The following is a 26,467-nucleotide window of genomic DNA, read 5'->3' on the forward strand; positions in this document are numbered from 1 at the left end:
ATTGACCAATCACAGTCGATTATTCTCCTCAAATTCAACTGTGATTGGTAAATTTTCCACGACCCACGTCCCACGACTCGCATTATTAAACAATTTTTGGCGTGACTCTGGTATAAGCAACCAAAGGGTACTAAACTGCACCAGAACGAATAGCAGCCACGGATAGCAACTTTGGTATATGTAACAAACCATACCAAACGATCGCTAAAAATCGCCTATTGTAGATCCAACATAATGGCTCCAGGGAGTCGACACGTCGACAAGAGTCGATTACGGTTTTTGAAATGAGGTAAAAATGGGCGCGTTCAGCAGACCAAGCCGCTCAGTAGCAGTCGAACGTGTTGGCTCTTACTTTTAGAACCAACCAATCAACGCAGTGTGTTGATAAGACGAACTCAACAGTTGTGTCTGTTGAACGTGGCCAATTACAAAAGTGAACAGATTCACTAGATTTCAACCAATGAAATCATAGAGAGCCATTAAAGCCCGGTGTCCACGATGCAAGAACTGTGTCCAAGTTTCGATTTAAGCCAATCAACTTGCAGCTCTTACAGAAAAGTAGCAGTTTTATTGGGTTAAACCGAAACTTGGACACAGTTCTTGCATCGTGGACACCGGGCTTAAAGTCCTTTAAGCCCGGGCTTAAAGTCAATGAAACTGCTGCTTTTCTGTAAGAGCTGCAAGTTGATTGGCTTAAACCGAAACTCGGACCGATTTCTAGTATCGTGTATACACAAGGCTTTACACATGCGCCCACATCCCACATGCGCCCGGTGCCCGCGGTGCCGTTCGCCGTTTCTGTCTTCGCTGATCGATCGCTCTTTGCCTTTGCTCCTTCCAGCAGTTCCACGTTCTTTCCTTTTCCGCTTTCAACTTCAAACAACCGAACTTCCTGTCTTCCTCCTGCCCCTCTCGTTGGTCTGTGGTCTGTGGCCTGCTGTGGCCTGCTGCCCAAGTGCCAAGTGCCAGCTCCGCCGCAGTCTCTGCTGATTAAATTGGTTAAGGAAAAACGTGTTATCGTTTGTCAGGATGCAGGTGCCACCAATTTTCATGGAGTTACCGTTAGATGACCAGGTAAATTTGCAAAATTACAAAGCAGGTGGTTAATTGGCTTAGGAATTGGCTTAATACGCACGCAGCACGTCGTATGAGAGACGTCTTCTCCAATGTTTTTAGGTTATTTTATGTTGGCTTAGTTTACATCGATCACTTGATACGCGTATTAAATTGGCCAATTATCTCAAATATACTACTTAACAATTAGCATTACTTACATACTAATTACTAAATTGTTAAATATTATTATATGCTTGTTAGGCGCAAGAACTGAGAGTATATTTTAAAAGTCTTGGTGCAGAAATTAGCGAAGAGAAATCTCCTAAAGGTATAGAGGATGATTTGCATAAGATTATTGGAGTGTGCGAGGCATGTTTCAAGGAAGGAAACGAAAGTGAGATAGAAACTGTATTGAATGACATTGTTTCTATCATGATTCTGGCAAGTTTTCACATTTCACTCTCGAACTTTTCTCTTTATTTCTATATAATTAAATGTTAATTTTCATTCTTATTTTTCTTTCTATTTCCGTTATTTATTTTATTTCAGATACCCACGGAACGTGCTGAAAATTTAATTTTGGCATTCTGTGAGAAACTTGTAAAAGCACCTGGATACAAACTCGGATTGGTTTGCTTAAAAGCGTACGACATTGTTAATTTTTATAAAACCAATATGCAACATATTATTATTATTATTTTTCAATATAACTTTTTTTGCAGTTTATGGCTCTTATTTCAATCTCTTGCCGATGATTCTCCAATGAGATACCACGTTTATTATCACTTGGTACAAATAGCCCGCAATGTTGATCAAGTAAAAGCTGTGTATAGCGGAATAGATCAATTGAAGCAACAGTTTGCCTCCTTTCCTCCATCGAACGAACAAATGCAAAAGTTGTTGCGTTTGCTGCACGAAGTTCTTTTAAGCTGCAAACAAGGGTATGGCTCGTATTCTCTCTTTTGCTCCCTCACATGCGTGCACACGCGTACATTGAACGCACCGTTGAGTGATGTTAGAGATATTTCTGGTCTATGTAAAATAAAAGAAATGGTCTAATATGTGTAAGATGGACGAGGTTTTCGTATGCAGAATTATTTCTTCTCTCTCTCTCTCTCTCTCTCTCTCTCTCTCTCTCTCTCTACAATCATTTCCTATATTTTACAGTTTAGAAATAATCGTCAATACAAATATTCGTGGATATATTTTACATCTTCAATATCTGTCTGTGTAATTCTTTAGAGAGCAAGCGGCAGCTGTCATGGTGGAATTGTTGGGAACTTATACAGCGGAGAATGCTTCCGCGGCTAGAGAAGACGCACAGCGTTGTATATTAGCTGCGTTAGCGGATCCAAATACATTTTTGTTAGATCCACTTTTGGCTTTGAAACCTGTGAGATTTTTGGAAGGCGAATTGATACACGATTTGCTTCTTGTATTTGTGCAAGATAAATTACCAGCGTATTTGCACTTCTATCAAAATCACAGAGAATTCGTCGAGCATCAACTTGGTACCTAGCTTAATACCTAATCTACGTGTAACGTAGACAATGTAAAATACCAAGTTTGTTTAAATGGGGGAACAAATTTCATATAATTATTAAAAATACCACTTTTTTTTTCTTTCGCAGGATTGAACCATGAACAAAACATGAAGAAAATGAGGCTACTGACCTTTATGCAACTTGCAGAGACAAATCCAGAAATGTCTTTTGATACGATACAAGAGGAATTGCAGATTGGTGAATCTGAAGTGGAAAGCTTCATAATTGACGGTAAGCTGTTTTTACTTTTTAAATTTTCATTTGCACGAAATGACACGTAACCAGATCCTGCCAAAACAACATAGTTTCCACTGTTACTCATTTAAGTGGCGACTTACTTTTAACAGGATATATTAAATGAATCCGTACTGACTTAGTGTAGACGTATATTTTCACTGAGTTATCGAGACATTCAACAGTTTTGTTGCTACTCGAGAAACAAGCTCTTAAGAGAGAGAGATGCGTAGTGTTGATCATCGTACGCGTGTAATATTCTTACAAGGTGTAGATAATTGTTCCGATCTCATTTGTTCTAGTTTTAAAAACCAAACTTGTGAGAGCGCGAATGGATCAGGCCGGCCGTAAAGTATTAATTTCAAGCACGATGCACAGAACGTTTGGTCGTCCGCAATGGATGCAACTACGAGATTTACTTGTATCGTGGAAAGCTAATCTTTCGGCTGTGCAGGATGGCATGAAGACTGTAGCCGCTGCGCAAATGGAGCTCGCTGCAAAGAATAAAGCTACCCTTGCTCACTGACATTATCGAAAAATTTCATACAGATGTACATGATTATTCGTGAGAATACTGTAAGTGATCAAAAGCTGAAATTTTTTCCGAAATACAACAGAAACTCGTCGAGTCTAGCTACAAAAGAAATGCAGCTGAAAATTAATGGCAACAACTTATACCACAGTATCAGCTTGTACAACACAAAAACTGTTAAATAGAAAATTTTTGCATACGTTTAAACGTACATTTACATATTTATCATACAAAAGCTAGATTCATCGTATAGTTACGCGTCTCTCAGCCTTTTTGTTAACAACGTATCTCCGTAATAACCCGTAATAATAAAATAAACAATCTGATTTAAATTTATCACAATACGTAAAGCATATTAAAACGTGATTCAAGATGATTGATAATTTTACACATTCGTACGTATTTATAGCATCGAAATATATCTATATACATGATCAAATCGATATATTTCACAAAGGATATAAAATTTAATGCTATACCGCACTGCAAACTGGATGTTGAAAAAAGAATGTCAGGAAATATTTTTAATTCCATAAAATTGTAATAACATGCTTACAGGTATTTCATGATAAGTAAGCTTGAATTAATAATATAATCTATGATCGAAAGTTAAAAGATGAGGTATCATTTTTATTAAAAGCGGAATACGATTACATCCAAATATCCAACGGAAAAAGTTACCGCACTAATATTTACGTATTCAGTATGTTGAAAAAATTAATCGCAGAAAAAGATGTCAGTTATTGTATAATAAAGTATGCAATATATAAGCAATATATTTGATATAATCTGCTTTAGATCTTAATCTCTACGTAAGAAATTATACGTTGTAATCCCTTTTATTATTTTATATTGACATTTGTGCTTTTTGTGTTTTTCTATTACATTAATTATATAAACCTTCTTTATTAAGTATTTTTACTTATGCATAATTGACATTACCTCTGCCTTTTTCAATAGCACTCGAATATTTTAACCAAAACAAGAAAAAAATATATTGTAAAATATTCACGCATACATGTGTGTACCCGCACGCACGCGCACACATATAGAACATTTTAAAAGTATCAGCAGTGCCAATAGCCAACGTAATCATTTACTACAAATTACTGCACTGCAATATGTCAAACTGATCTTTAAATTACACAATAAAAAATTCAGTCTATTGTATAGCACTTCTTAGGTATTTACACCATTTTATATATATATATATATATATATATATATATATATATGTATATAAAGTTACGCCGGAATAAATTATTAAGGTCCAAATTGTTGTTTAGGTAATTTAAAATTTTACAAACGTATTTGAGTCAAATATAAATCTTTAGTGCGCATTCTTTTGTCTATTAAACAATCTTTCATATCTGCAAGCACGGCATTCAGTTTAGATAGCATATAGTTTTTTTCAAATGTGTTTACATTTTGTTTTATATATATTTACATTATTTGGTAAATCTTAATAGCCAAAACTTGAGTAAAGGCATATTTTTGAGTTTCTATAAAATACGTAAGGTACTTCTGTACTTGTCTGCAAAATCGGCCATATTTATTCCAAGTATACATAAACTTCTTGCAACTTTTGTATGAAAGACAAATGACGGATGATGAGGACGATAAGGACCATGATATATTGTATCAAAAAATTAAGAAATGATGAGTGAATTTCTCTCATCATACTTGATAAATCAGATCTGAGTAGAAAATCTGGGACGTGGTAAATCTCCAAATACTGTATCACCATGGACGCTTTTAGCTAAGGCTTTAATCGAAGCTCGAATGTTGTGTGGATCTAGCGGATCGGTTGGCAACTGTAATTATATAAAACATAGACATATACGTGTGTGTGTGGTATTCTTGGTCTCGAGTAAATTTCAATCAAATAATATCTATCAAATGGACTCAAAAGATGTATGAAGGTTTTAAAATTGTATATCTATGTATATACACTCTGCAGAAATTAAAATGTAGAGTTTTACCTGGTCATCGTCTTGATTCTGTACTGCGCGATGACCGATAGAAGGAAAAACGGGTACGGTGACGGGTAATGATTTAGCTAATGTGGAATGACCATCCCGTTGACCTCTTGGCATATGAATTCCTTCATTTTGGCTTGAATCTGAACAAAACGCTCGTATTATATAGACTTGAATCCAAACGAAACGCTACTGTACTAAGATTAACGTAATACGTTATACCATCGGTATCAGACCCCTCTTCCGAAGACCACAGAAGCTGTTGGCTGGCTGCGTCTGTCTCCTCCATTCCTTCGAAAGGAAACAATGCTTCTGTATCGAAGCTAGCTGATTCTTTAGTACAAATATATAACGGATCTTTTTTTCTCGAACTTTCATTCTATAAAGTTTATTATCCAGATTTATAATTATAATAGAGTTATAATTACAATAAAGAGATTTTGGATCTCTGCAGATCGAGTAAACTGTGATATGACAAAAGTGACTTACATTAATGGTGCTTTCAGAAGAGTGTCTGGTGGTTGTCTCGTGTTTAACGTTTGGGCCACTAGACACTTTTGTGTCATTAAATATTATATTAGACTTTGGATTCACTGTATTAGCAGTGGAGGTAGTCAAGGAACCTTTAAAGCCGTCAGGAGTCGTTGGTGGAGTTTCTATGTTATTGGTTATTCTACTTGTCTCTTCTCCTCTACACGCTATTCTACGTGTGCAGAAAACAAGTTGCACGAATTATTACATAATAATAATAATAATAATATAATACACATACTTGTGTAAAATCATACTTTGATAACAGTCTGTGTTCGTTGTGTGCTCTTTCACGAAATTGTTCCAGCAATTGATACTGCTCCGCAGTAAACGCACGTATTTTATCTTCTATCGCCATTGTTTGACGTTGTACAGCTTCCTCGAGCTGTCGTTGTAAACCATCTAGGGCCACTTGAACCGTGTTAGGTAATTGTGAAACTAGATAAATAAAATACATAAATTAATTATTTTGAAAACCAACAAAACCGAATACACGTTAAACTTGTACGCACGTGTCGACTTACCAGAAAACTTCGTAGGCTGCTGCAGATAGTCGTCGAGATCTTCCAAACTGTGATTAATTACTATCCTAAACACCGGACTATAATCTGGATTGGATTTTAATTTATTTATTTCTTCGGGAGATAACTGAAACAATATACGTATCTTTTCTTATCCAACCAAGTTATTCCAAGGTTAAACAAGCCCATAAAAATGAACAATACATCTAACGTTTTATCTTAATGTAATTTATGTAAACAACAAATGTATATCTATATTTAATATCATATCGATGTGCAAAGACCGAAATCGTGACCTTGATAAAATCAGCCGGTCGTCTCGGATCGTCAGATTGTCACGGATAAAGAACGGCTACATAGTTTACTATTTTGCATAGGTTATATATTAGTTAAATAATGACCAACATTCAATCTTTGGAAAGGCTAATATATCATCCGTTAAACAGTTTGTTGCGTCAACGGAAAAGATAAGTGTGTCATGTAAGAAAAAAAAACTGAATTGTATGGCAAACGCAAAGAGATGATTTTGATCGAGATCGAGATCTCCATCGTAAATGAATATCTTTTACGATAAGTTTGTTTTCTAAAACTTACAAGAATATTGTTATTGATAAGGACTAGAGCAGCACCGTATTCTCTATGGACCGCATGAGTATACATTGAGCAATTGTAGCAACGGTGTATAATCCATGACCCAACATTCCTTATTTCCATTAAACCAGGTTGTTCTTTAGTAATAGTTTCCAATTCCGGTACACTCGCCAGATTCTGTCAAAGATAAAATCGATATATACATTGTTTGTCAAATAAATTGGAAAAAATAATTTGTTTTACGTTTTAACTACAATTAAGCGACTAACAGTGACAGTATGCAAGTATGCCAGTGTGACATTATTTTGAACAAATAAGAAAGCACGGGGTGGGTTGGGTGTCGAAACAATTTTAGTCTCTACGTGCTCGTCGTTAGAAACACGTGTGAACAGAAAAGAAAACATGGTATCACGCGGTACTTGATGTTAATTAAATAAGTTAATTCTGCGCGAATATTAGACAAAATTTTGCATAAAAAACAAGGAAGATTAGCCAAGACGTACGATTTGACCGATACATGAAATAAGATAGACTAACGCGACGACCACAAAGTATCAGGTATCAGGTTCAGGTTATAGGTTATAGGTTATCGTCACGCAGCAAGAAACATTGAATCGGTTATCATCGCAATGAATTATATACGTCAACGTGAGATCTATTCGTGACACGTGGCACGAAAAGGTACACATTTTCTCACGTCTACAAAAGTGAAGAGATTAAATTCCAACGTCGTACCATCTTTTTTCAAAATCTTTGCGGCAAAACAGATGCGGGAGGAAGGAGGGGGAGGGGGAGGGGAGGGGGCCGGGGCGCCGGAACATAGAGCGATAGAGCCTGATAGCCCTGATAGAGCCGCGCTCGCGGAATCTCACTGTTCACTGTCAGACACGTTTCACTTTTCTTTTATTTTCTTTCTCTTCCCCTTTGAAAATTTAATCGTGGACTACTCTTTGAGGGAATGAGGAAACCTGGAAACCTTTCATTCACCTCGCGAAAAAAGGCATCGGCGCGCTCCAAGTCGGTCAATTCGACGTTAATCCGCTGTACGTCGGCGCTCCTGGACTTGATGGACACGTTCAGGCACTTGCAGGTGATGTGCATCTTTCAACGATCGGCAAACGCCAAACGCCAAGTGTTTATTGTTGAGAGGCCGCAGCCGAGAGAACGCTGCAATCTGCAATCTGCAATGCGCTCGAAACAGTCTAAACACTCTAAACGTAATGTGTTTCTCTCTTCCCTTTTCGGAGGTCGGGGTCGGAGTCGTCGGAGATGCGCGACCCAATCGTCAGTCGCCAGTCACCCTATCTCCCAACCCAAGTCCCAGGTCCCAACACGGCACGAACTCGCTTCGCTTTCGCTTTGCTGCTACTACTACGCAGTCTACGCACTTGATCGCAGGTGCAGTTTCGATTCGACTTTTGTGAGTTTGCTGCGCGCTCTCTCCCTTCCTCCCTGCTGCCTCTTTAAGATTGTCTGGCTTGGCTGGGCTGGAGCAGGGAGCTGGAGGTTGTTTCAATCAAGTAGCCGCGAGACGTCATCTATGTCCTATGAAAAAGCATCGAAGATATATCATATCATTTGCGATCAGATAAAGCACAGACACAGACTGCCAAAGTTGTTATCTCTTTTGTTTGGCAAACCCGTTCAACGTTGTTAACGTTTTTCCGAAAGAGAAAGAGAGAAACGTGCACGACAGAGCAAGAAAACCAACAGTGAGCGATGCTACGTGAATGTCATGAATCGATCGCGCTTATACGTGTTACATTCGTCGGTAACTTATCCAGGATTGCTCAAGTGCCATATATCCTTGATAATACTTACAGTCGATAATAATTATAAATGTACGTGCAGTTGATAGAATTATCCTTGAAAGCATGTATACTTATAATTTATAATCCGTAATTACGACTAATATTGGCAATCTTGTTTTTTGCCGTTTTTATAGATTTTATATATACTTATAAAGACACAGAAAATTTAACCACAAAGTGCGTTCAATCAAATTTGTAATCTTGTCTCATGTCAGTTATATTATCTCGCTCATGAATATACAATCACATGAATGTAAAGATGCATTTATACTATACATATATATATATATATATCGCACCCTACCAATATATTCTATAAAATAATGGTCCTATTTGATCACAATCATTATTAATTACATGTCACTTATGTAACATAAAAACCAAATATTATACGATACATAACGTGTGGTACATATTATGCATACCAAAATAGAAGGATATTATACATATATACACGTATACGTGTACACTTGCCGACATATATACATTCGAAACAAAATATTTCAGTATTCAGGACGGAATACTTAAAAAATGCCATATATATTCGCCATTTACGTATTTCCTATATCCCCGTGTTTTATTAGTCATATTTTGTTTCTAGCTTCGAGATTTCTCCCTTCCATTTAAAATATTCATTAAAACGTATTGCAGCATATCTAAAAAATCATGTAAAAGTTTATTGTAATAAATTATTTGACCCAAGTATTTCTTTTCCTAACTACGAACCACGAACTCGTGTCACGCAAGGAACGAATAATCAGATTATTATTATATTATATAATACGTGCCGTTATGTCTTTACGTATTATTTATACTTTCTATCAGATTTGATAAGTTTGTAATTTTTTTTTATTGACAAGTACTTACGCCAAAAAATCAAAATCGATATGCGAATGCTCACTTTGGATGAGAGCCCAACAGGCCCAAAGAAAGTGGGGCAAGGGAGTAAATTTAGTAACTTGCCAGTATAGCTTGTCAACCTCTCTCTCGGACACCGTAGTCGTCGCATTGTACACTTGCAAATATTCTTTTAACCACATTCTTTGGAAATTTTCATCCGGATACAAAGAATAATCTGGCTCGTCAAAACCTTAAAAACGCGACGTGTTGGACATTTTATTTACGAGACACTTTGTTGCTAGGGTTTATGTACACGATGTGAAATGTTTTCTAATCTAGTATACTTTTGAAGCGATTAAAGACGTAAGCGTACGTACCGGCAAATTCTGTAAAGTGATTAACTATATCAAATGCCTGATGGTTGAACGCAGTGTATTCATAATCGATAAAAACGACGCTCTCCCGTTTTGGATTGTACAATATATTCCCTAGTAGAAGATCATTGTGAGCGAACACTACGGGACTATTCACTTTGGAAAGTGTACTTTTCAATATCTGATATTCTTCCTCCAATATTGCATGCGACGGTATTAACATTTCAAACCTTAAAGTGGAAGCTATTATAAGAAATAAACCATTTGGATATATATCTTATTGTTAGATAATATTTGGGAAAATCTGTGTGTCGTAATCGCTTACTTTGCTTGCTTGAGGGAGTCGGAAAATCTTTTGGGCATAATTTGCATAAATATCTTCGTTTTTTCCCAAATAAAGGCTTCTTTTGACACGGATTCGTTTTCAAATTTGAGAGTGTGCATTTCAGCCATACGTTTCGCAATTAATGGGTATACTTTTGGATTCCTGACTGTTTCAGTGGTCAGAGTTTCACCCTCCAAAAATTCATAGGCAAATCCATTGTTAAATGTAGCATAAATGCAATGAGTATAGCCAGCCTTGTTCAATATCTATACAAAAATATTTATTCCATATTAATATATTAGTTACTGTTTACACGTTAAAATGTTTGCTATATTCGCTATATATTATATTTCTCTGTGTGCATCTTTTAATAATATCTATGCACGTTGATAAAATAAATACATATAAATTACAGTAGCTAAACAACGTATTAATTGAAATGTGAATGAGACGACGACATTTATAATAACGTTGCAAAACCGTTAAGATCTTTACCCGGATATTATTTATTTCGCTTTTTCGGTCGATCAGTAATGCTGAATTGTTGCCATAAATTCTAATCAGGACCATATCTGTATAATGTCCCGAGTACCATACTCCTACCAACTTATTTGTTCTTCCATCAGTGAATATCTAAAATAAAAAAAACAAAGATATTCTCATAGAGTTCATTCGGACTGGTTTTCGGGGTCATACCGTCGGGGGGTAATCACAATAACACTATTTCTACCTTATTGGATAGAAACTTGTGTATTATTTATGTCAATGTTTAAAACTGTATGGATATAAGAAAAGCCAAGACATCTACGTCTACATATCTATATTCCTTATTACTTGATAACAAAATTGATAAAACCGATTCTTTCAAGTATCAATATTAATCGCCCGCAAGAAGTGAGTACATCGAATATATAATGATTAATGAAAGAGGCATTGAAACTGTACTGCATATCAATGTAAGTAAAGGTAAACAAAAGTTATCAGCAGATAAATTAGACAAATTGATGAGACAAGCGCTATCGAGTCTCAGATGACCTATTTTTTAAACTTTAAACGCTAAAAGAATAAAAGATGTACGATTTGATTTTGAATCCGTGTATTACCTTGAAATGCAGTTGTTGTAAAGGCCAGGACGGTCTAATTTTCTTTATAATATCTTTCGCACCAACAATAATTTCATTTTCATCTATCGTAATGTCAAGATGTTCCTCACATATATTCATAGCTCAATGCTATTTTATGGAACGATAAAAGAGTTTCTTATTTAAAGATTACTTGAATTAAATTATATCACGGATCTGTTGGTACGTTCGTTCCACGTATAGGTCCAATATTTACGGATGTCCCACGGCAACTCTGACAACCGACGGAGCATTGGGCAACTGAATGAACTGAAACTGAAGAAGCAGATCCTCTATATGTATATATATATATATATATACACATGTATATGCTCCCCTCGTATACAGATATGTATATAAGCGATAATATTCTGATAAGCGAGGGTAGCAGTAGCATATAGTCAATTGGAGAGAATTGCGAAATCCGAACGCGATGTGCATATATCGATTAATAAAGCAATTCCGCTTATCAGTAATTGTAGATTGTAGTTTACTTACATACATTAAATCTTTTACATATTCGTGTATGTACCTATATCGATAGATAAATGTATAAGACAGGTGATTTCGTTTTGTTTGTTAAACTGTTTTGGAAACTGTTCTCAGTGGTGTAGTAAATGCAGAAATTTTTAAATCGTAAGTACGCTGGTCCTAATATACTTGTGTTTTTCTTGAAGATTAAGGTGCCTTCAACAACCGTGCTATGCTATTACCTATATCATATAATTTACCTACATCACGATTGTGAGGTTATGGTTATACCAACATAATTGTTATGCTAGGATCTACAATGGCCGCGTTCAGCAGACACAACTGTTGAGTTCGTCTTATCAACACTCTGCGTTGATTGGTTAGTTCTAAAAGTAAGAGCCAATGACGTTGGACCGCTACTGAGCGGCTTGGTCTTGGTCTGCTGAACGCGACCAATGCGAGTCGTAAAGTCGTGAGTCGTAAGAATTGACCAATCACAATCGAATTTGAGGAGAATAATCGACTGTGTGTGGTCAATTTTTAAGCGGGGAGCACACATAAGAAAATTGATTGGTCCATACACATGTGCATAAGGAAATAGACCAATCAATTTTCTTATGCTTACGCATTATGCGTTGTGTAGAAGTGTGTGCTCCCCGATTTAAGGTCAATCCAGACAAACTTGCATAGCGCATAAACATATAAGCATAAGAGAATTGATTGGTCCATATGCATGTGCATAAGGAAATAGACCACGCCGTTTTTTTATGCATATGGTTATGCACCTATGCAAGTTTGTCTGGATATACCTTTAAAGGCATAAACACTGCCTTAAGGTTATAAGACAGCCATTCTGCTTAGGCCCTTTATCTGATTGGCTGGTTCAGTAAAAAAAGCTCCAGGTAATTAACGCCAAATCTGTGAGTGGCGCTGTGGTCAATCGCAATCGTGGTTTCCGTCTCTCGTCTCTCTCTCCAAACAGAGTGCACAAGTGCACCTATAACCCCACTTTTCAAATAAAGGCAAACGCTCGCCACGCTCGGTCTAGAGTCTAGACTGTACCTGTAGAGTTCTCTCGGGTGCTTTGATTCGGATTTCTCTCTGTTATATCTGTTTAGAGTTTTGAGGATAAGGATTGTTTCAATTTAACAAAATATTCGAAAGTATTTGAGTGAGACAAAGGTTTAGAGCAAACTGCTTGTAATTGTTTAAAACTTGAGCTAACAATGTCAAGAAAGATGGTACTTGGTCAAAAGAATAGCAGCCAATCTACGATAGTGGGATTTTTGGCAAAGACAACGAAGAAAAATGTTATTCCGCGGACTAGGTAAGAAAGATTTAGTCCATTTTATAAATGCCTAAATAAATAAAATAAATGCGTAACACACACACCTCAATATATTTGAATTTTGCGACTGCAATATGTCTCATGTTCATATTTCTAAAATTAATGATTGATTTTTTTTTCTTTTTAGTACGCCAAAGTCAGTGGAGACAGAAGAAGAAGCTGATTCAAATGTGGATTCAAATGAACTATCGAGTACGTTGTGCTTTAATCAAGAAAAGAGGATAGCTGGAGACTCAATAACGATAGACACAATAATAAATCTTGTAAGATTACAGTTTTATTTGGGTAAAACAATGCAGTGTTATTTTCAGTTAATATACAAATATACCTCATACATTATTACGATTTACGAAATATCTGTGATTTATTGGGGAAAAAAAAAAAAAAAAAAAAAAAAAATAATTGTATGACTCGAACATTTTAAACCACAGGATAATTCAGACACTTCAGACTTGAGCAAAAGTCCGCTTAAAACACGACCAAGTGCAATGGAATCGTATCGTGTTAAAAATTCAATAGCGAAGGAAGAGAGAACTGAAAAAGAATCTGGATGTTCAAATGTATTGCAAAAGAATAGCGATTACATGAAAACTTGTGTTATCTCCGAGTCTTCTGACAGCGAGCAGGAAGACAAGAAGGACATTAGAAGACGCTTACGTTTAAATCAATATCCAAATAGAACGGAAATGGAAGAAGATGATGAGAAGATGCGAGTTGTTGTTTCACAAAATGATCATTATGCTAAATGCAGCAGTCAACATTCCTCTTCTACTAGTAGTACAACATTATTGGTGGGAAATAAAGAAATACTTAACGACGACAATGACATTATGTCTAAAGATGAAGATGAGCGTTTATGGACTCTTAAAAAATACAATATAATATCCAATAAACAAGGGAAAGATACTATAATTTCAGATTCTGATACCGATAGTCCTAGCCCAAAGTTTAACGGCAAGAGATTGCCGAGAAAAAATTGGGATGGCCCTGACATTCGATTAAATCTGAAAGATTTAGGCTTGAACAAAGAATTAGGTTCATGGATTGACGTTATTCAACAGAAACCAGTAATGTCCACAATACCTGTAAGTTTCATATCATGACTTGATATTTCGTGTGCGTATGTGAAATGTTTAACGTCCACCTATTTATTTTTTGTCTCACTTTCTCCATTCTTCTATTTCAACCTTAGGTTACCAAGGATAAATTGCTTAAAAGACGCGAAGATTTAAAGGAACTTGAAATTGAAATTCTTGACAAATTTTTTAGCGCACTCGAGTTAATCCCATTACCAATACTGGAACAATTTCCAAAATTTGACCCAGTCTCTTTCAAAAAGTTGCAAGGTCTGCGTCGACATATAAAAGCTAAATTACGTTTAGTACAAACAAAATTATCAAAATTACAAAAGGAAGATGAAAATAATATGTATGAGTTTCCGGAGACAGCTGGGTCTGCATCGTCAAAATCACGTGAAACACCACGTTCATGCATGTCTGAGACTCGCTCGATAAATGACCATGACACGTTTGACACATCATGTACCTCGGTATCCAAATGTACTCGTGCACCCTTTCGTCAAGGCTCGGCAAGCGTAACGGAATCGTATATAAATGCAAAGGAGCACGCGAACGGCATGGAACCTATGGCAGCAGTTAAGCCACCTGAAACTACAGTTTCAAATAAGAAGAGTACTTTTCAATTGAAAAGACCTATCAAAACGGTATTAGGCAGTGACGTTTCTAAAACAATAGCAGACATGTGGGACCAACAAATGTCATCTAAGACAATGAATTCTTCAGTGGATTCCGATTGTGCTTTCGTAAAGGACATATTTAACGATAGTATTAAAACGCCGTCAAGTAATGAAAAAAATATGCAAGGAAATGTCGTCTTGGACAGTCCGGATAGCCCAGGTAACAAAAGTGCAGACAAATGACAAATAAATCACTAACTTTTTCTGCTTTGAGTTCTTAATGAAAAAATATTTCATAGGCACCTGTCAAAGATTTACTGCAAAAGTTGAAACCTCTCTCTCGATACAAGATTTGGAACAATTCCCAGCTTTAGGAGAAGATTGTAATATAAATATAAGTGACGATTTTACAGGTATGAGTTTTTATATGTATATATAATATGTAAAACTTTGTTTTGTTTATACATTTATGCTGATAATATGATAAATAATGCTTATTTTACGCCCATTTTGTAGAGTGGCCACAGAGTAGCATGGCACAGAATAGGACGTACAACGATGATGAAGTAAAATCAAAAATCGAAAAAGATAGCGTAGAATATGGAAAATTTACCGGCAATTATAAAAACGATGGTGTCAGTGGAGAATTTGATGGTTTAACATATTCACATTCGCAAGAAATGTTAAAGGTACATAAAGTATTTGTATTCGTTAGGCGAGTATACGACCGTTATACATATAAATATTAAATAATTTATGCACACTCGACGTACATGTTGGACCACGTGTGAGAACATATAATATTGTGCATTACGTATGTTTCTTGATTTTAGATATTTCGGCAGAGATTCGGTTTATATACGTTTAGGCCAAATCAGTTGCAAGCTATTAACGCAACACTTTTGGGATTTGATTGTTTCGTTTTAATGCCGACCGGAGGTGGAAAGTCCCTTTGTTATCAATTGCCTGCCCTTTTAAGTATCGGATTAACAGTTGTTATCTCACCATTGAAGAGTCTTATTTTAGACCAAGTTCAAAAACTTACCTCACTCGATGTAAGAGAAAGTATTATTATATGTTAGATACATACGCAGAGAAACAATGTAATATTAAGTACACATTTACATTTATAGAAGCGTATACTCGTGCGTCATATATCACTTGCTTCAGTCTTGGTTTAAAATTTGCAGATTCCTGCGACTCATTTATCCGGCTCTATAACAGATAATCAAGAAACTGCGATATATAGGGAACTTTCCAAAAAAGAACCTGCTCTCAAAATATTATACGTAACACCAGAGAAAATCTCTGCGTCGCAAAAATTCTGTAATACTCTGACTATTTTATACGAGAGAGAATTGTTGGGAAGATTTGTTATTGACGAAGCTCACTGCGTTAGTCAATGGGGTCACGATTTTAGACCAGATTATAAAAGGTTAAGATGTCTCAGAGACAACTATCCCAAAGTGCCAACAATGGCTTTAACTGCAACAGCTACGCCGCGTGTTAGAACAGATATTTTGCATCAATTGGGTATGACTACGCCAAAGTGGTATGTATGTGTATATCTGTATATGTGCGTGTGTGTTAGCACGTTGAATATATATGTATATTATATATATATATATATATATATATATATATATATATATATATATATGATATATGGTTACTTTTTCAAGGTTTATGTCGAGTTTCAATAGACCTAATTTAAGATACAGCATAATATCGAAGAAAGGAAAAAATTGTTCCGATGAAGTTGTGGCTATGATAATGACAAAATTTAAAAACACTTGTGGCATCGTGTACTGTTTATCGCGCAAGGATTGTGACGATTATGCTGCGCATTTGAAGAAAAACGGCATTAAAGCGTTGAGTTATCATGCAGGACTCCCAGATGGTCAAAGAATTAACTATCAAGGAAAATGGATTGCCGATGAAGTATATTTCGTACAATATCTGCGCGCGCGTGCGCATACGCATATATGTATAATATAAAATTATATTGCATCTACATACACGTTTTTCCAGGTACATGTTATATGTGCGACTATAGCCTTTGGAATGGGCATTGATAAACCAAACGTGCGCTTTGTGATACATGCAGCCTTACCAAAGTCTATAGAAGGCTATTATCAGGAAAGCGGTCGCGCTGGTCGTGATGGTGAGATAGCAGATTGCATTTTATTTTATCATTATGCAGACATGCACAGAATCAGAAAAATGATTGAACTGGATAATCCAAATCCACAAGTTATCAGTACCCACATGGATAATTTGTTTAAAATGGTAGCATTCTGTGAAAATACTACAGATTGCCGTAGATCGCTACAGCTTAATTATTTTGGAGAAATATTTGATAGGCAACAATGTATCGCGAATAAAATAACTGCGTGTGATAATTGCAGATGCAAGGTAGGTACATTATATAGCGTAGAAGATGAAGAAGACGTGTCACAACAAAAATATAGTTGACTGACTGAACGTAATACTACGTAATAATTTTAGGACGAGATTACAATGTTGGACGTTACTGAAGATGCGAGAGAGATTATGAAAGCTGTAAGAGATATTAACAATAGGAAGACGTGCAAGCTTACACTAGTATTCTTGACAGATATTTTTAAGGGCAGTGATCTGAAAAAGATTAGAGAATCAGGTTTCGTACTCGTTTTGTATATAACAGTAGAATGACGTGAGTTGGTATTTACATCACGTTATACAATTAAATAATTCTTTTTTTTTTTTTTTTAATAGGTCTTACGAAACATCCTTTATATGGTCGCGGTAAATCATGGAACAGAAGTGACATAGAACGCCTTATGCACTATATGGTATTGCAAGAATATTTGCAAGAAAACATGTATATTAATCATGAGATTGCTTGCGCATATGTAAAAATTGGACCGAGAGCGACGGAACTTTTGACAAAAAAAGATGTAAAGGTATTTATTCTTGATAGGATATTCAGAATGCAATGTATACGTGAACAAGCTTGACAGTGCGTTTTAGATATTTTAGATATAGTAATGTTGTGTGTGTGTGTGTGTGTGTGAGATAGGAGATGGGAGACATTATTTTGTCTATTATTTGCCTTTCATGCGTTGTGTGTTTTACTTTATCTTAAACAGGTACAAATTCCAACGAGACAATCGAATAAATCTACGAGTGGTGTAGCTACAGTTTCAACAGTTACGAAGAAACTTGATGGCATTGTAAAAGAATTGCAAGATCGTTGCTATGCCGAATTGATGACAATAATAAGGGAAATCGCTAGTACATTGGATGTTTCTGCTTCTTCCATTATGAACATGGTAGCTGTCAGAGCTATGAGCCAGCGTTTACCAGAAACCGAAGAAGCCATGTTACAAATACCACACGTTACTAAGGCTAACTTTGTTAAATATGGCAAAGCTCTTTTAAACATTACGCAGAAATACGCGGCAGAAAGAACAGGTACTCGATACTCGCGTATAATATAACATAAAGTAGTACTTAACATTATTGATTATTCCATTATTTTTAGTACTGTTAAATGAGAACGATGAAGAACAGAACAGCGATGATGACGATAATACTTGGGATGACAATACGTCCACCTACTCTTGCACCAGTAGTGGTACTAGCACGCGCGGCAAGAAACGAAAGATTGGCACGAGATCTAACAGTACTAATAAAAAGTATAAACGGGGTGGCTCAAGGTAATGTAAAAAGAGAGATGTGTACACGTGCGCACGTCACTTCTCTTATTACACACGTAACGTAATGGTTGTACGTTAGGGAAAAAAAAAATCACACACGTATACGTACATATTTTATTTTTTTTTTTTTCGGTTATTTACAGTGCGCGGAGAGGAAGAGGTTCGTCGAAAAGCTCATCGAGAGGTTCAACAAAATTAAACACTACGAAAAAGGTAGTAGGACTTGCGAGTTTCAGTCAAACAAAACAATATCTCGCAAATCCCAACAGATACATGAACATTACCTAATCGATTTTTTTCCGTTTATTATAAATTATTACGGCGTTTGCGATAGTGCGCACAGATACGATCCCTTTTGGGCGCTATCCGAAATGGCTCTCTGTATGGCGTTTTAGTCATTATATTGAATGAAACACGTTGATTATAATAAACACTCGCATAATTCTATTTGAATTCAAAGTAATCATCAGACGACCGACATGTATGTAAGATAAAAACTTTTGTAATAAAATAATTTTTGAGACCAATGTTGAAATTTCGTTAAAAAAATTTCCTTACGTGGATAAATAAAATATAATTTTATCATCGTCTACGCACGTGAACGGAGTGTACACGAACGGAATAATATTAGATTTGTTTCAAACGACAATATATGCTTTTACGTATTTATCTACTATTTTATGCGTCGTACGTTGGACGTTTTCAACACTTTTCAAGTTTATATGTCACTATCAGAGCTTAGCGTACTACCCTGCTATACGTGTTAGGGCTTGTCTTACTATTATATTTGCTATACGATATATATATATATATATATAGATTTATAGATCTGGTTGCATTATCCTGGTTTGTCGATCTTCATTCTGAACATGTTTTTTCAGTAAGTCCATCACTTGATTGTCAAATTCAGGTGGAGTCGGTTTAACACCAGTCGCCCAATAGAATATATCCCAGTCGTTGGATGGTAAATTTATAAGTCGATCATATAGTCTTAATTGCGTGTCATCGAACGCATTCAAATACTTGTGTGCAAAGGTGCTAAGAAGCAGACCATTCTCCAACATCCCACGTTTACGAGATTGATACGTCAATCTAAAATGATCGTAGACGTTTACGTGTGTCGACACGTAAAGGATGATTCTGACATTAACTACAAAGTATGACTACGTAAAACGTTACGTCAACTACAGTTACGTACTAAAGTAAAGAACACCATATATGTAGAGGATATGTGTACAGTGTACCACGCGCAACGCGAGACGCGAGACCTCGAAACAAGTATGCTACTTTCTATCATATTGGGATCGGATCATATTCGTTGATTGTAAGAAAAAACGATACTCTGTGAACGATACCGTGCTCTTTTGAGATTTGTATTCTCTCCGTCGCGTTCCGCGTAACGTGGAATGCCAGGTTCCCGACCTTCTGGATGAATCAAATCTTGAAAATCATCTTTCCGCCTGCAGCAACTTACCGACACATCTCTCGCAAGTACAAGCGGTCTGATCTGAGGTATAATTTTTATCTCTCTCATTACAGATTCAATAGAAAGCTTTATCCATTGTTCAGTATTCTCAAACTTACCCGGGATATGACCCGCGTGCTCATAACATTCATCACGCGGTATGTGAGTTAACTCTCTTCGTGCAAGTAACCTTAACCTTTTTTGCTATTACTAATATAATCGAGATTCGAGATCAATCGAGACACGAGACCTGTCAGTCCTGTCACCTGTGTCGCAACTGATCGAGACATCGAGATCGAGATCGAGATTCGAGAATCGAGAATCGAGAATTGAGTCAATCGAGATAGATTGCGCTGCGCCGGCACTCGGCAGCCGGCTGCGCGAGCGAGCGTTTCGGCAAGCCCAGCTGGGCGGCCTACAGGCGCTCGTTCCAGTATTGCAGTAGTTCCGTAGAATTTTAGTATACTTCAGTGGTTCCACAGATGGTTCTCTCCAGGTTCCAGAGTTGGCATGTATTTCAGTCAAATGGAACAAGTTTGAAATTTAGCGAGAGCGAGAACGGACGTAAAGTAAAAGTTAAAGTTGTAGTTGGATATAGGCTCAAGCTCCAGTAGTAGAGTCTAGTGCAATGTGCAATGAAAAAAGTGCGCGGCAATAAAAAATGAGCCGACTATCGATAATATCGATATCGATCATATCGATGTGTCAAATGTGCCAAATGCTCCAAAATGTGTGCAACGGCAAACTGCAAATGTGTTAAAGTTGTCAAACGGCTTGAAAGAGTTGAAAGAGAGAATCACGACGGTGACGGGGGTGGTGATGGCATCTAACAACGAATCTCAAATCCTCGCCGTGATCGGTGATCGTGATCTGATGACAGGCGGTAACGAGTATGCGCAGCTGTCGTTACCGTTGTCACAGTCGTCGAGTAAATCTGGTAAGCCCTAAACCCTAAACCCTAAACCCTAAACCCTAAACAACGATAAAACGATCGCGTTTCTACGTATGTATGTACATTCAACAACGTCGGGCTGATCGCTGATCGCGCTGATGGTCGTGAAAAGATCAGAGCCCTGGCCAAAGAGACATACACAAGATCTGTCGCATAAACCGCGTTCTCGATGTCGATGTCGTCCGCGACACGTTTAGCTTTAGCTCGTATGTGTCACCTGGAACTGGAAGTAACGCACCATCACCGTAGCTCGTCGTTGGCGGGACATGTGCTCGAGAGCTTTTCAGCTTTCTCAAGATTCACGTATCTCGAGTCTTCTTTGTCACCTGCGATGACGCCGCGAGCTTTTTAAACATGTGATATGACTTGATTATCACTGACCAGTGACCACGTTCCAGGGCCACGAACGATCAAGTCCGATGACTTTCAGTAGAAGCATGCATGTATGTATGTGTCTTCTTGTTGTGTCTTTTCTCTTTCCTCTCCTCTTCCTCTCTTTCACTTTAGTTGAATTTAAACCTCTGAGAATATGATAACAATATATCATAGGAGAGTAATTTTTTCTTGCAGATGGAACATGGGAAGACGCGTTATATATATATATATATATATATATGCTCGAGTATTCTTCTACCTTAGAAAATATGCGAGATTGTGTGTAGATTTACAGAATTATTAGAACGTGAATAAACACAAAAAATGATGATACTAGACTTTTGTTGATGAGCTTGTAACGAACATCAGGTGAGAGAGAGAGAGAGAGAGAGAGAGAGAGAGAAAGAGAGAGAGAGAGAGAGAGAGTGTGTGTGTGTGTGTATTTTGTAACACGTTTAGAGGAAAGAGAGGCCAAGTTGTATCATAAGGACATACACATACATACGTACATTATTTAAATTCTGCTTCTCCATGCAGACTATACTCTCGTACAATGGATATTGGCGTTGTCAAAATTGCAGAAGATAAAGATTTTGAGAAATTGAAGCAGTTGTATGACGATAATAACAACTGGAAATTAGATTATAACAAGCCTGATCTATCTGTTTGGACAAAATCCGTCCCAGGAATTAGTTTTAGAATGGTGAAGGTAAGTTCTCTCTCTTCATTGGCAAATGACGTTTTAGTCTTTGATCGAGACGTTAACTCGAGCTTAACGTCACAGATTAGAACGCGTTTCCCCGATATTTCACCAGAAACCCTGTACGACGTTTTACACGATCCTGAATATAGAAAAGTTTGGGACACTCATATGATTGAATCGAAAGATATAGGGTTTTTTAATCCAAACAACGATATTGGTTATTATTCCAGTGAGTATAACGTTTACGAATCTTTGAGTTTTAACTTTTATATCGGCCATATCTTGCTTTATATTATATTACACCGTTGTACAAATTTTAGTGGCATGTCCGTCTCCGTTAAAAAATAGAGACTTTGTCCTGCAACGATCTTGGTTAGATACCGGTATAGAGCAATTGATATTGAATCATTCCGTTTATCACAAAGATTACCCACCTAGGAAACACTTTGTACGAGCAACGTCTTACCTCACAGGTAAAAATACTAGGAAGCAAGTCAAAACGCGTTTTATGCGCGCGTATGCATATAACTTTTACATTTAATATAACGTTATACCATCTTTCGTATGTGTCCAAAAGTATTGTTTATATTTAAGGCTATATTGTAAGGCCTTCGCGCAATGGAGACGGTTCCGAGTTGGGTTACGTATCGCACACAGATCCACATGGCAAATTACCTGTGTGGCTCGTTAATAAAGTTACACAAATATTTGCCCCTAAAGTGAGGTTCTTATGAAAAATATTATTAAGCGGTATCAAGTATCGAACACAAATAAATGTAACATTTGTTTACAAAGCTATACTTTGTAGATGGTAAAAAGATTGCATAAAGCCTCTGTGGGCTACCCAAGCTGGAAAGTACTTAATAATCCAAATTTTAAGCCTTGGCATTATCCTGAGCAAATAATGGCACCTAGAATACGTATCGAAGAAGTAAGGACGAACTTTTTTTTATACAAGTTTTCGTGTTTTATTTTATTTCTTTAATTAAAATTTTAACTCGACGATATTTTGACAATCCACACGAAAGATATATATTGTCTGTGAATAAATAATACCGACTATATGACATTTTTCTGCAGATGCAGTTTTTGACTTTGATTATTCCATATTATCATTCTACAGGGCTTGGATCACCAAGTTCCATGAATACATATTGTTTATAAATAAATTTCAATGTTTATTCGAAAAGTTATAACCCGGATCCGGGTATATTTTATTATATATTTCACTTTTGGCACAATTTTTTGCCTCTCTTGAAAACTTGACTACGTGTCATATAGGCGGTATTATTTATTCCGTGACTGCATACACACATACACACATATAGACTTTGTTCTTTATCCTATGTAGTTGGCAAATACAAATGTTTAAAAGCCAATTCTATGACATGTACGCAAACTTGATTTTTACAATCGTGTATTATTAATTCGTTTCAGTGCGTAAAATCTGCAGAAGAGAAGAATTCAAAATATAATTATGTAGACGAATCTGATTTAAAGGAAAGTTTGATTAGAGAATCTGTCGCAATGGATAGCGATTAATTTATAGCGATATAATAGAGAGACATGAGGATTTTTAGGTAAGTAGGATAATAGTGACTGGAATAATAAAAACAGTGTAATGGAAAGTTTTAGTTGCAGTATTACAGATGAAACGTAACGGACACGTTGTACACGTATTAACAAGTTCGATTTGCATACGTCTTACATGATAAATTTTAATTACACATAACGTAACATTTAATATTATATAACGTTAAAAGTTAAGGCCACACAGTTATCATGGCGTGAAATCGCCTTATGTGCGGACACGGCTGTATGTAAACACGTCAATAAGAAAACTATCGGTGGCCTGCTTTGCATTAGGCACTACGTTCAAGCCAAGTAATGTTGTTGGTATTGTTAAAGCGCGCAAATACAAGTATAATAAGAAGATGCCGCACAATATGGAAGGTATACTTGAAACTCTTTTTATAATTTATATCACAGTGCGAGGTCGCGTATGCCTTGATATAACCATCTGATCCATCTTCTATATTGTGGACATTGTATACGTTATTGTTACTTATTATACATATATTACTAAATCTTAAAAAAAAATTATATATATATACATACATACACAAAGTACGTGCAACTTTTTCTAGTATCAAAGAATGTAATGCGAGTAGAGTTGGTAACAAGTTTTCAAATGCTTTGATAAAAATCGGAAGATTCAGCTATAGCACTTCCGTCAAAGCGACATGGATGAAAGCGACGTTGTTGTAAAGGACATGTTTGTTTTTATTGTAAAAAACAGATGGGCATTTTTTTTCTATCCGCAGATGCCTAGATGTTACACGTTTAACGTAAAACAAACGGCTTAATATCGATAAATTCGAGTATACATATACGCACACATAACTCGACCGATTCTCCACGTGTCATTTTAATAGAGTTTTATTCGTAATGTTTATAATTGTTTACCACTTCTTTTGGCAAGTGTGCCAAGAAGGCGTACGAACAAAAATGCGAGTATAAATGATAAATGGTACCACATTTCTTTCATAGTCTCCTGATTTTACGTATAGTAAATATGTGGGAGAGAGTTAGTGTAAGACCCGTGTCAAACTTGAACAGTGTATTAAGAAGGTGAAAAGGAACAACGTTTCGTGTTTAAGGTTCGATCGATACCGCAAAAACAAAAGATTCGGGCAACGCGGCGTTGAAAGGTGCAGATAGGAGAAAGTAAGCAAAAAAAAAAAAAAAAAAAAAAGATGGCAGATTATATATGTTCGCCAAGTTTGAGACAAACAATTTTTAGAAATACTTTGTATGGTACATTTCACTATACAAATGGATGTATGCTAATTTAATTAATTATTAACCAACTAACAACGAGACGGCCTAGAAACTTGTAGATATACCGTAAGGCTAAAACTTGATATACACATATACGTCAAATCTTAATTTTTACATTTCTTCGGTCTTTGGAAAATATACAAGATCTACGCAATAAATATTTATAGGGCGTAATCGATTACTTTGTAAAGGTCACAATAAAACGTTTTCAAACGGCTTTATTTAAATAATTATTATACATATATACAGAGAAGAGGTTATTCATATAGAGAGTCAAGTACAGTATCGATAATGCAAAGTGAAGGAAAAGTCGAGAGCAATATTGACTCTGTTATAAAGAGGACTTTGAAAAGCGAGGCCTGTGCAACCCTGCAAATTTACGAAATTTACGAATTATTTAATATTTAATTTTTATTGTCTAGCTTTCTTTCCCGTGAAATGGCAATGAAATGAAATATGTATATCATCGACTAAAATATGTGTGTCATCGGCAAGTTTTTTAGGGAAGCAAACGGTGTAACAAAATTCGCTTCACAATCTCGTATTTCCTTTATTATAGGTTTTCATAATTCGCGGGCGGCGAGTATTTTAATATTAATGAGGCAGTATTGATCATTATATAATTCTCTTGAATACATAATCTTATCTTATGAATATATTATACATCTAATTACTTGTCTACCGAGTCTCCTCTCGGTCCTCCTCTTTGTTTATCGCCACGTATCACACGTTACCTCGAACATATTTTTGGAATTATACTTTTCGGCCTGGTGTGCGCAAACGCGTGCGTGTTTAAACAGCACCTGCATGGATGATAATGGAACGGTATACATTAGGCACATATATCTACCTGCGACGATATGTACATGTACATACATACGTTGCGTCAAATTACCGCGCACGCGTTATCGCTACATTATTAGAGGATCCGAGTATCACTTACACTGAGAAAAAAATGTCGTTAATTTGACTAAACTCGTTTAGTTGTAGTGATTTGTTTAATGCAAATATTAATATATTTAAATCAAATATACGTGAGTAATATTAAGAAATTCTGAATTTATTTCAATATAATATTTTTTGAATTAACAAATGTTAGCTTGACAGCCCGTGACCGCTGCATTTAGTTAAATCAAATAATATTTCTTTGAATCAACGATTTTTTTTTCTCAGTGTACCATTCGTTACTTTACATGACACTGGATTACTTGTATCGAACATTGGATATTATCTACTGTTGACTATTGGTAAGTTTGAGAAAACAAGCACAAGCCTGTACTTTACAAAAAAAAAAAAAAAAAAACACATCGCAGTCAAAATGATAAATCATTTTGACGTAATATTGGGTCAATATGACGTCAAAATAATTATGGTATTTTGACTGCGCTGTGTTACTTGGGTCGGTCGACCATCATGCATCGTCACGAGAAAAGGATAACGGATATTGCGGTCTGAC

At 36.2% G+C, this 26,467-nt stretch overlaps 6 protein-coding genes across 15 annotated transcripts; 3 read left to right on the forward strand and 3 right to left on the reverse strand.

Annotated features, from left to right (window-relative positions):
• Nucleotides 1-809: 809 nt before the first annotated feature.
• On the forward strand, nt 810-4,541 carry LOC112468022 (eukaryotic translation initiation factor 3 subunit M-like). Its single transcript, XM_025037016.1, has 7 exons — nt 810-1,074; nt 1,318-1,497; nt 1,606-1,700; nt 1,779-1,997; nt 2,299-2,567; nt 2,688-2,831; nt 3,137-4,541. The coding sequence occupies exons 1-7, from the start codon at nt 1,030-1,032 to the stop codon at nt 3,358-3,360; spliced, it is 1,176 nt and encodes a 391-aa protein (XP_024892784.1). The 5' UTR covers nt 810-1,029; the 3' UTR covers nt 3,361-4,541.
• A 355-nt stretch (nt 4,542-4,896) lies between these two features.
• LOC112468021 lies at nt 4,897-8,631 on the reverse strand. Of its 4 annotated transcripts, none has more exons than XM_025037013.1 (8): nt 7,976-8,631; nt 6,992-7,165; nt 6,401-6,524; nt 6,134-6,314; nt 5,835-6,048; nt 5,568-5,724; nt 5,349-5,488; nt 4,897-5,180 (listed from the first exon to the last, which is right to left on the reverse strand). In XM_025037013.1, the coding sequence occupies exons 1-8, from the start codon at nt 8,087-8,089 to the stop codon at nt 5,058-5,060; spliced, it is 1,227 nt and encodes a 408-aa protein (XP_024892781.1). In that variant the 5' UTR covers nt 8,090-8,631; the 3' UTR covers nt 4,897-5,057. The 4 variants fall into 4 exon arrangements, with proteins under 4 accessions (XP_024892781.1, XP_024892782.1, XP_024892783.1 ...); XM_025037014.1 differs by lacking the exon at nt 7,976-8,631 and adding an exon at nt 7,724-7,767; XM_025037015.1 differs by lacking the exon at nt 7,976-8,631 and adding an exon at nt 7,492-7,624.
• A 355-nt stretch (nt 8,632-8,986) lies between these two features.
• Nucleotides 8,987-12,223, reverse strand: LOC112468023 (ethanolamine kinase 1-like). 2 transcript variants are annotated; one of them, XM_025037018.1, is made up of 7 exons: nt 11,992-12,223; nt 11,442-11,735; nt 10,834-10,971; nt 10,339-10,604; nt 10,017-10,243; nt 9,667-9,889; nt 8,987-9,455 (listed from the first exon to the last, which is right to left on the reverse strand). In XM_025037018.1, the coding sequence occupies exons 2-7, from the start codon at nt 11,559-11,561 to the stop codon at nt 9,380-9,382; spliced, it is 1,050 nt and encodes a 349-aa protein (XP_024892786.1). In that variant the 5' UTR covers nt 11,562-11,735; nt 11,992-12,223; the 3' UTR covers nt 8,987-9,379. The 2 variants fall into 2 exon arrangements, with proteins under 2 accessions (XP_024892786.1, XP_024892785.1); XM_025037017.1 differs by having other exon boundaries at nt 11,958-12,223.
• Nucleotides 12,224-12,963: 740 nt separating this feature from the next.
• LOC112468025 (Bloom syndrome protein homolog) lies at nt 12,964-19,081 on the forward strand. The gene is made up of 15 exons (XM_025037020.1): nt 12,964-13,257; nt 13,406-13,541; nt 13,710-14,363; nt 14,471-15,194; nt 15,274-15,387; nt 15,491-15,663; nt 15,808-16,029; nt 16,165-16,526; nt 16,657-16,915; nt 17,006-17,389; nt 17,483-17,633; nt 17,732-17,919; nt 18,106-18,430; nt 18,501-18,675; nt 18,819-19,081. The coding sequence occupies exons 1-15, from the start codon at nt 13,157-13,159 to the stop codon at nt 18,961-18,963; spliced, it is 4,113 nt and encodes a 1,370-aa protein (XP_024892788.1). The 5' UTR covers nt 12,964-13,156; the 3' UTR covers nt 18,964-19,081.
• Nucleotides 19,082-19,490: 409 nt separating this feature from the next.
• Nucleotides 19,491-20,372, reverse strand: LOC112468029 (succinate dehydrogenase assembly factor 2, mitochondrial-like). Its single transcript, XM_025037030.1, has 3 exons — nt 20,260-20,372; nt 20,031-20,182; nt 19,491-19,767 (listed from the first exon to the last, which is right to left on the reverse strand). The coding sequence occupies exons 1-3, from the start codon at nt 20,290-20,292 to the stop codon at nt 19,497-19,499; spliced, it is 456 nt and encodes a 151-aa protein (XP_024892798.1). The 5' UTR covers nt 20,293-20,372; the 3' UTR covers nt 19,491-19,496.
• A 146-nt stretch (nt 20,373-20,518) lies between these two features.
• On the forward strand, nt 20,519-25,669 carry LOC112468028 (START domain-containing protein 10-like). Of its 6 annotated transcripts, XM_025037026.1 has the most exons (9): nt 20,519-21,535; nt 21,663-21,836; nt 22,005-22,176; nt 22,252-22,399; nt 22,491-22,643; nt 22,765-22,889; nt 22,979-23,101; nt 23,608-23,750; nt 23,812-25,669. In XM_025037026.1, the coding sequence occupies exons 3-8, from the start codon at nt 22,021-22,023 to the stop codon at nt 23,710-23,712; spliced, it is 810 nt and encodes a 269-aa protein (XP_024892794.1). In that variant the 5' UTR covers nt 20,519-21,535; nt 21,663-21,836; nt 22,005-22,020; the 3' UTR covers nt 23,713-23,750; nt 23,812-25,669. The 6 variants fall into 6 exon arrangements, with proteins under 6 accessions (XP_024892794.1, XP_024892796.1, XP_024892797.1 ...); XM_025037025.1 differs by having other exon boundaries at nt 20,520-21,539; nt 23,608-25,669; XM_025037023.1 differs by having other exon boundaries at nt 20,520-21,535; nt 23,608-25,669.
• Nucleotides 25,670-26,467: the final 798 nt, after the last annotated feature.

The sequence above is a fragment of the Temnothorax curvispinosus genome, unplaced genomic scaffold (assembly GCF_003070985.1).
Source record: "Temnothorax curvispinosus isolate PA1 unplaced genomic scaffold, ASM307098v1 QBEX01018001.1, whole genome shotgun sequence".
NCBI lineage: Eukaryota > Metazoa > Arthropoda > Insecta > Hymenoptera > Formicidae > Temnothorax > Temnothorax curvispinosus.

What these genes read in the sequence shown, in the direction of transcription:
- LOC112468021 (XM_025037012.1), bottom strand. Translation starts at nt 7,392, where the DNA reads ATGTTTTCTTTTCTGTTCACACGTGTTTCTAACGACGAGCACGTAGAG. An exon ending in TTATCAATAACAATATTCTT is followed by an intron (nt 6,525 to 6,991) that starts GTAAGTTTTAGA and finishes ATATTGTTTCAG; the next exon opens with TTATCTCCCGAAGAAATAAA. An exon ending in AGAGGGGTCTGATACCGATG is followed by an intron (nt 5,489 to 5,567) that starts GTATAACGTATT and finishes CGTTTTGTTCAG; the next exon opens with ATTCAAGCCAAAATGAAGGA.
- LOC112468029 (XM_025037030.1), bottom strand. Translation starts at nt 20,292, where the DNA reads ATGAATGTTATGAGCACGCGGGTCATATCCCGG. An exon ending in GCACGCGGGTCATATCCCGG is followed by an intron (nt 20,183 to 20,259) that starts GTAAGTTTGAGA and finishes ATTATACCTCAG; the next exon opens with ATCAGACCGCTTGTACTTGC. An exon ending in ACAAATCTCAAAAGAGCACG is followed by an intron (nt 19,768 to 20,030) that starts GTATCGTTCACA and finishes CGATCATTTTAG; the next exon opens with ATTGACGTATCAATCTCGTA.
- LOC112468025 (XM_025037020.1), top strand. Translation starts at nt 13,157, where the DNA reads ATGTCAAGAAAGATGGTACTTGGTCAAAAGAATAGCAGCCAATCTACG. An exon ending in CAGTAATGTCCACAATACCT is followed by an intron (nt 14,364 to 14,470) that starts GTAAGTTTCATA and finishes TTTCAACCTTAG; the next exon opens with GTTACCAAGGATAAATTGCT. An exon ending in GGTATGACTACGCCAAAGTG is followed by an intron (nt 16,527 to 16,656) that starts GTATGTATGTGT and finishes TACTTTTTCAAG; the next exon opens with GTTTATGTCGAGTTTCAATA.
- LOC112468023 (XM_025037018.1), bottom strand. Translation starts at nt 11,561, where the DNA reads ATGAATATATGTGAGGAACATCTTGACATTACGATAGATGAAAATGAA. An exon ending in GACTCCCTCAAGCAAGCAAA is followed by an intron (nt 10,244 to 10,338) that starts GTAAGCGATTAC and finishes TTCCACTTTAAG; the next exon opens with GTTTGAAATGTTAATACCGT. An exon ending in TCACTTTACAGAATTTGCCG is followed by an intron (nt 9,890 to 10,016) that starts GTACGTACGCTT and finishes CGCGTTTTTAAG; the next exon opens with GTTTTGACGAGCCAGATTAT.
- LOC112468022 (XM_025037016.1), top strand. Translation starts at nt 1,030, where the DNA reads ATGCAGGTGCCACCAATTTTCATGGAGTTACCGTTAGATGACCAG. An exon ending in AGTTACCGTTAGATGACCAG is followed by an intron (nt 1,075 to 1,317) that starts GTAAATTTGCAA and finishes TATGCTTGTTAG; the next exon opens with GCGCAAGAACTGAGAGTATA. An exon ending in GGAAAGCTTCATAATTGACG is followed by an intron (nt 2,832 to 3,136) that starts GTAAGCTGTTTT and finishes CATTTGTTCTAG; the next exon opens with TTTTAAAAACCAAACTTGTG.
- LOC112468028 (XM_025037026.1), top strand. Translation starts at nt 22,021, where the DNA reads ATGGATATTGGCGTTGTCAAAATTGCAGAAGATAAAGATTTTGAGAAA. An exon ending in CGATATTGGTTATTATTCCA is followed by an intron (nt 22,400 to 22,490) that starts GTGAGTATAACG and finishes TACAAATTTTAG; the next exon opens with TGGCATGTCCGTCTCCGTTA. An exon ending in CACAAATATTTGCCCCTAAA is followed by an intron (nt 22,890 to 22,978) that starts GTGAGGTTCTTA and finishes TATACTTTGTAG; the next exon opens with ATGGTAAAAAGATTGCATAA.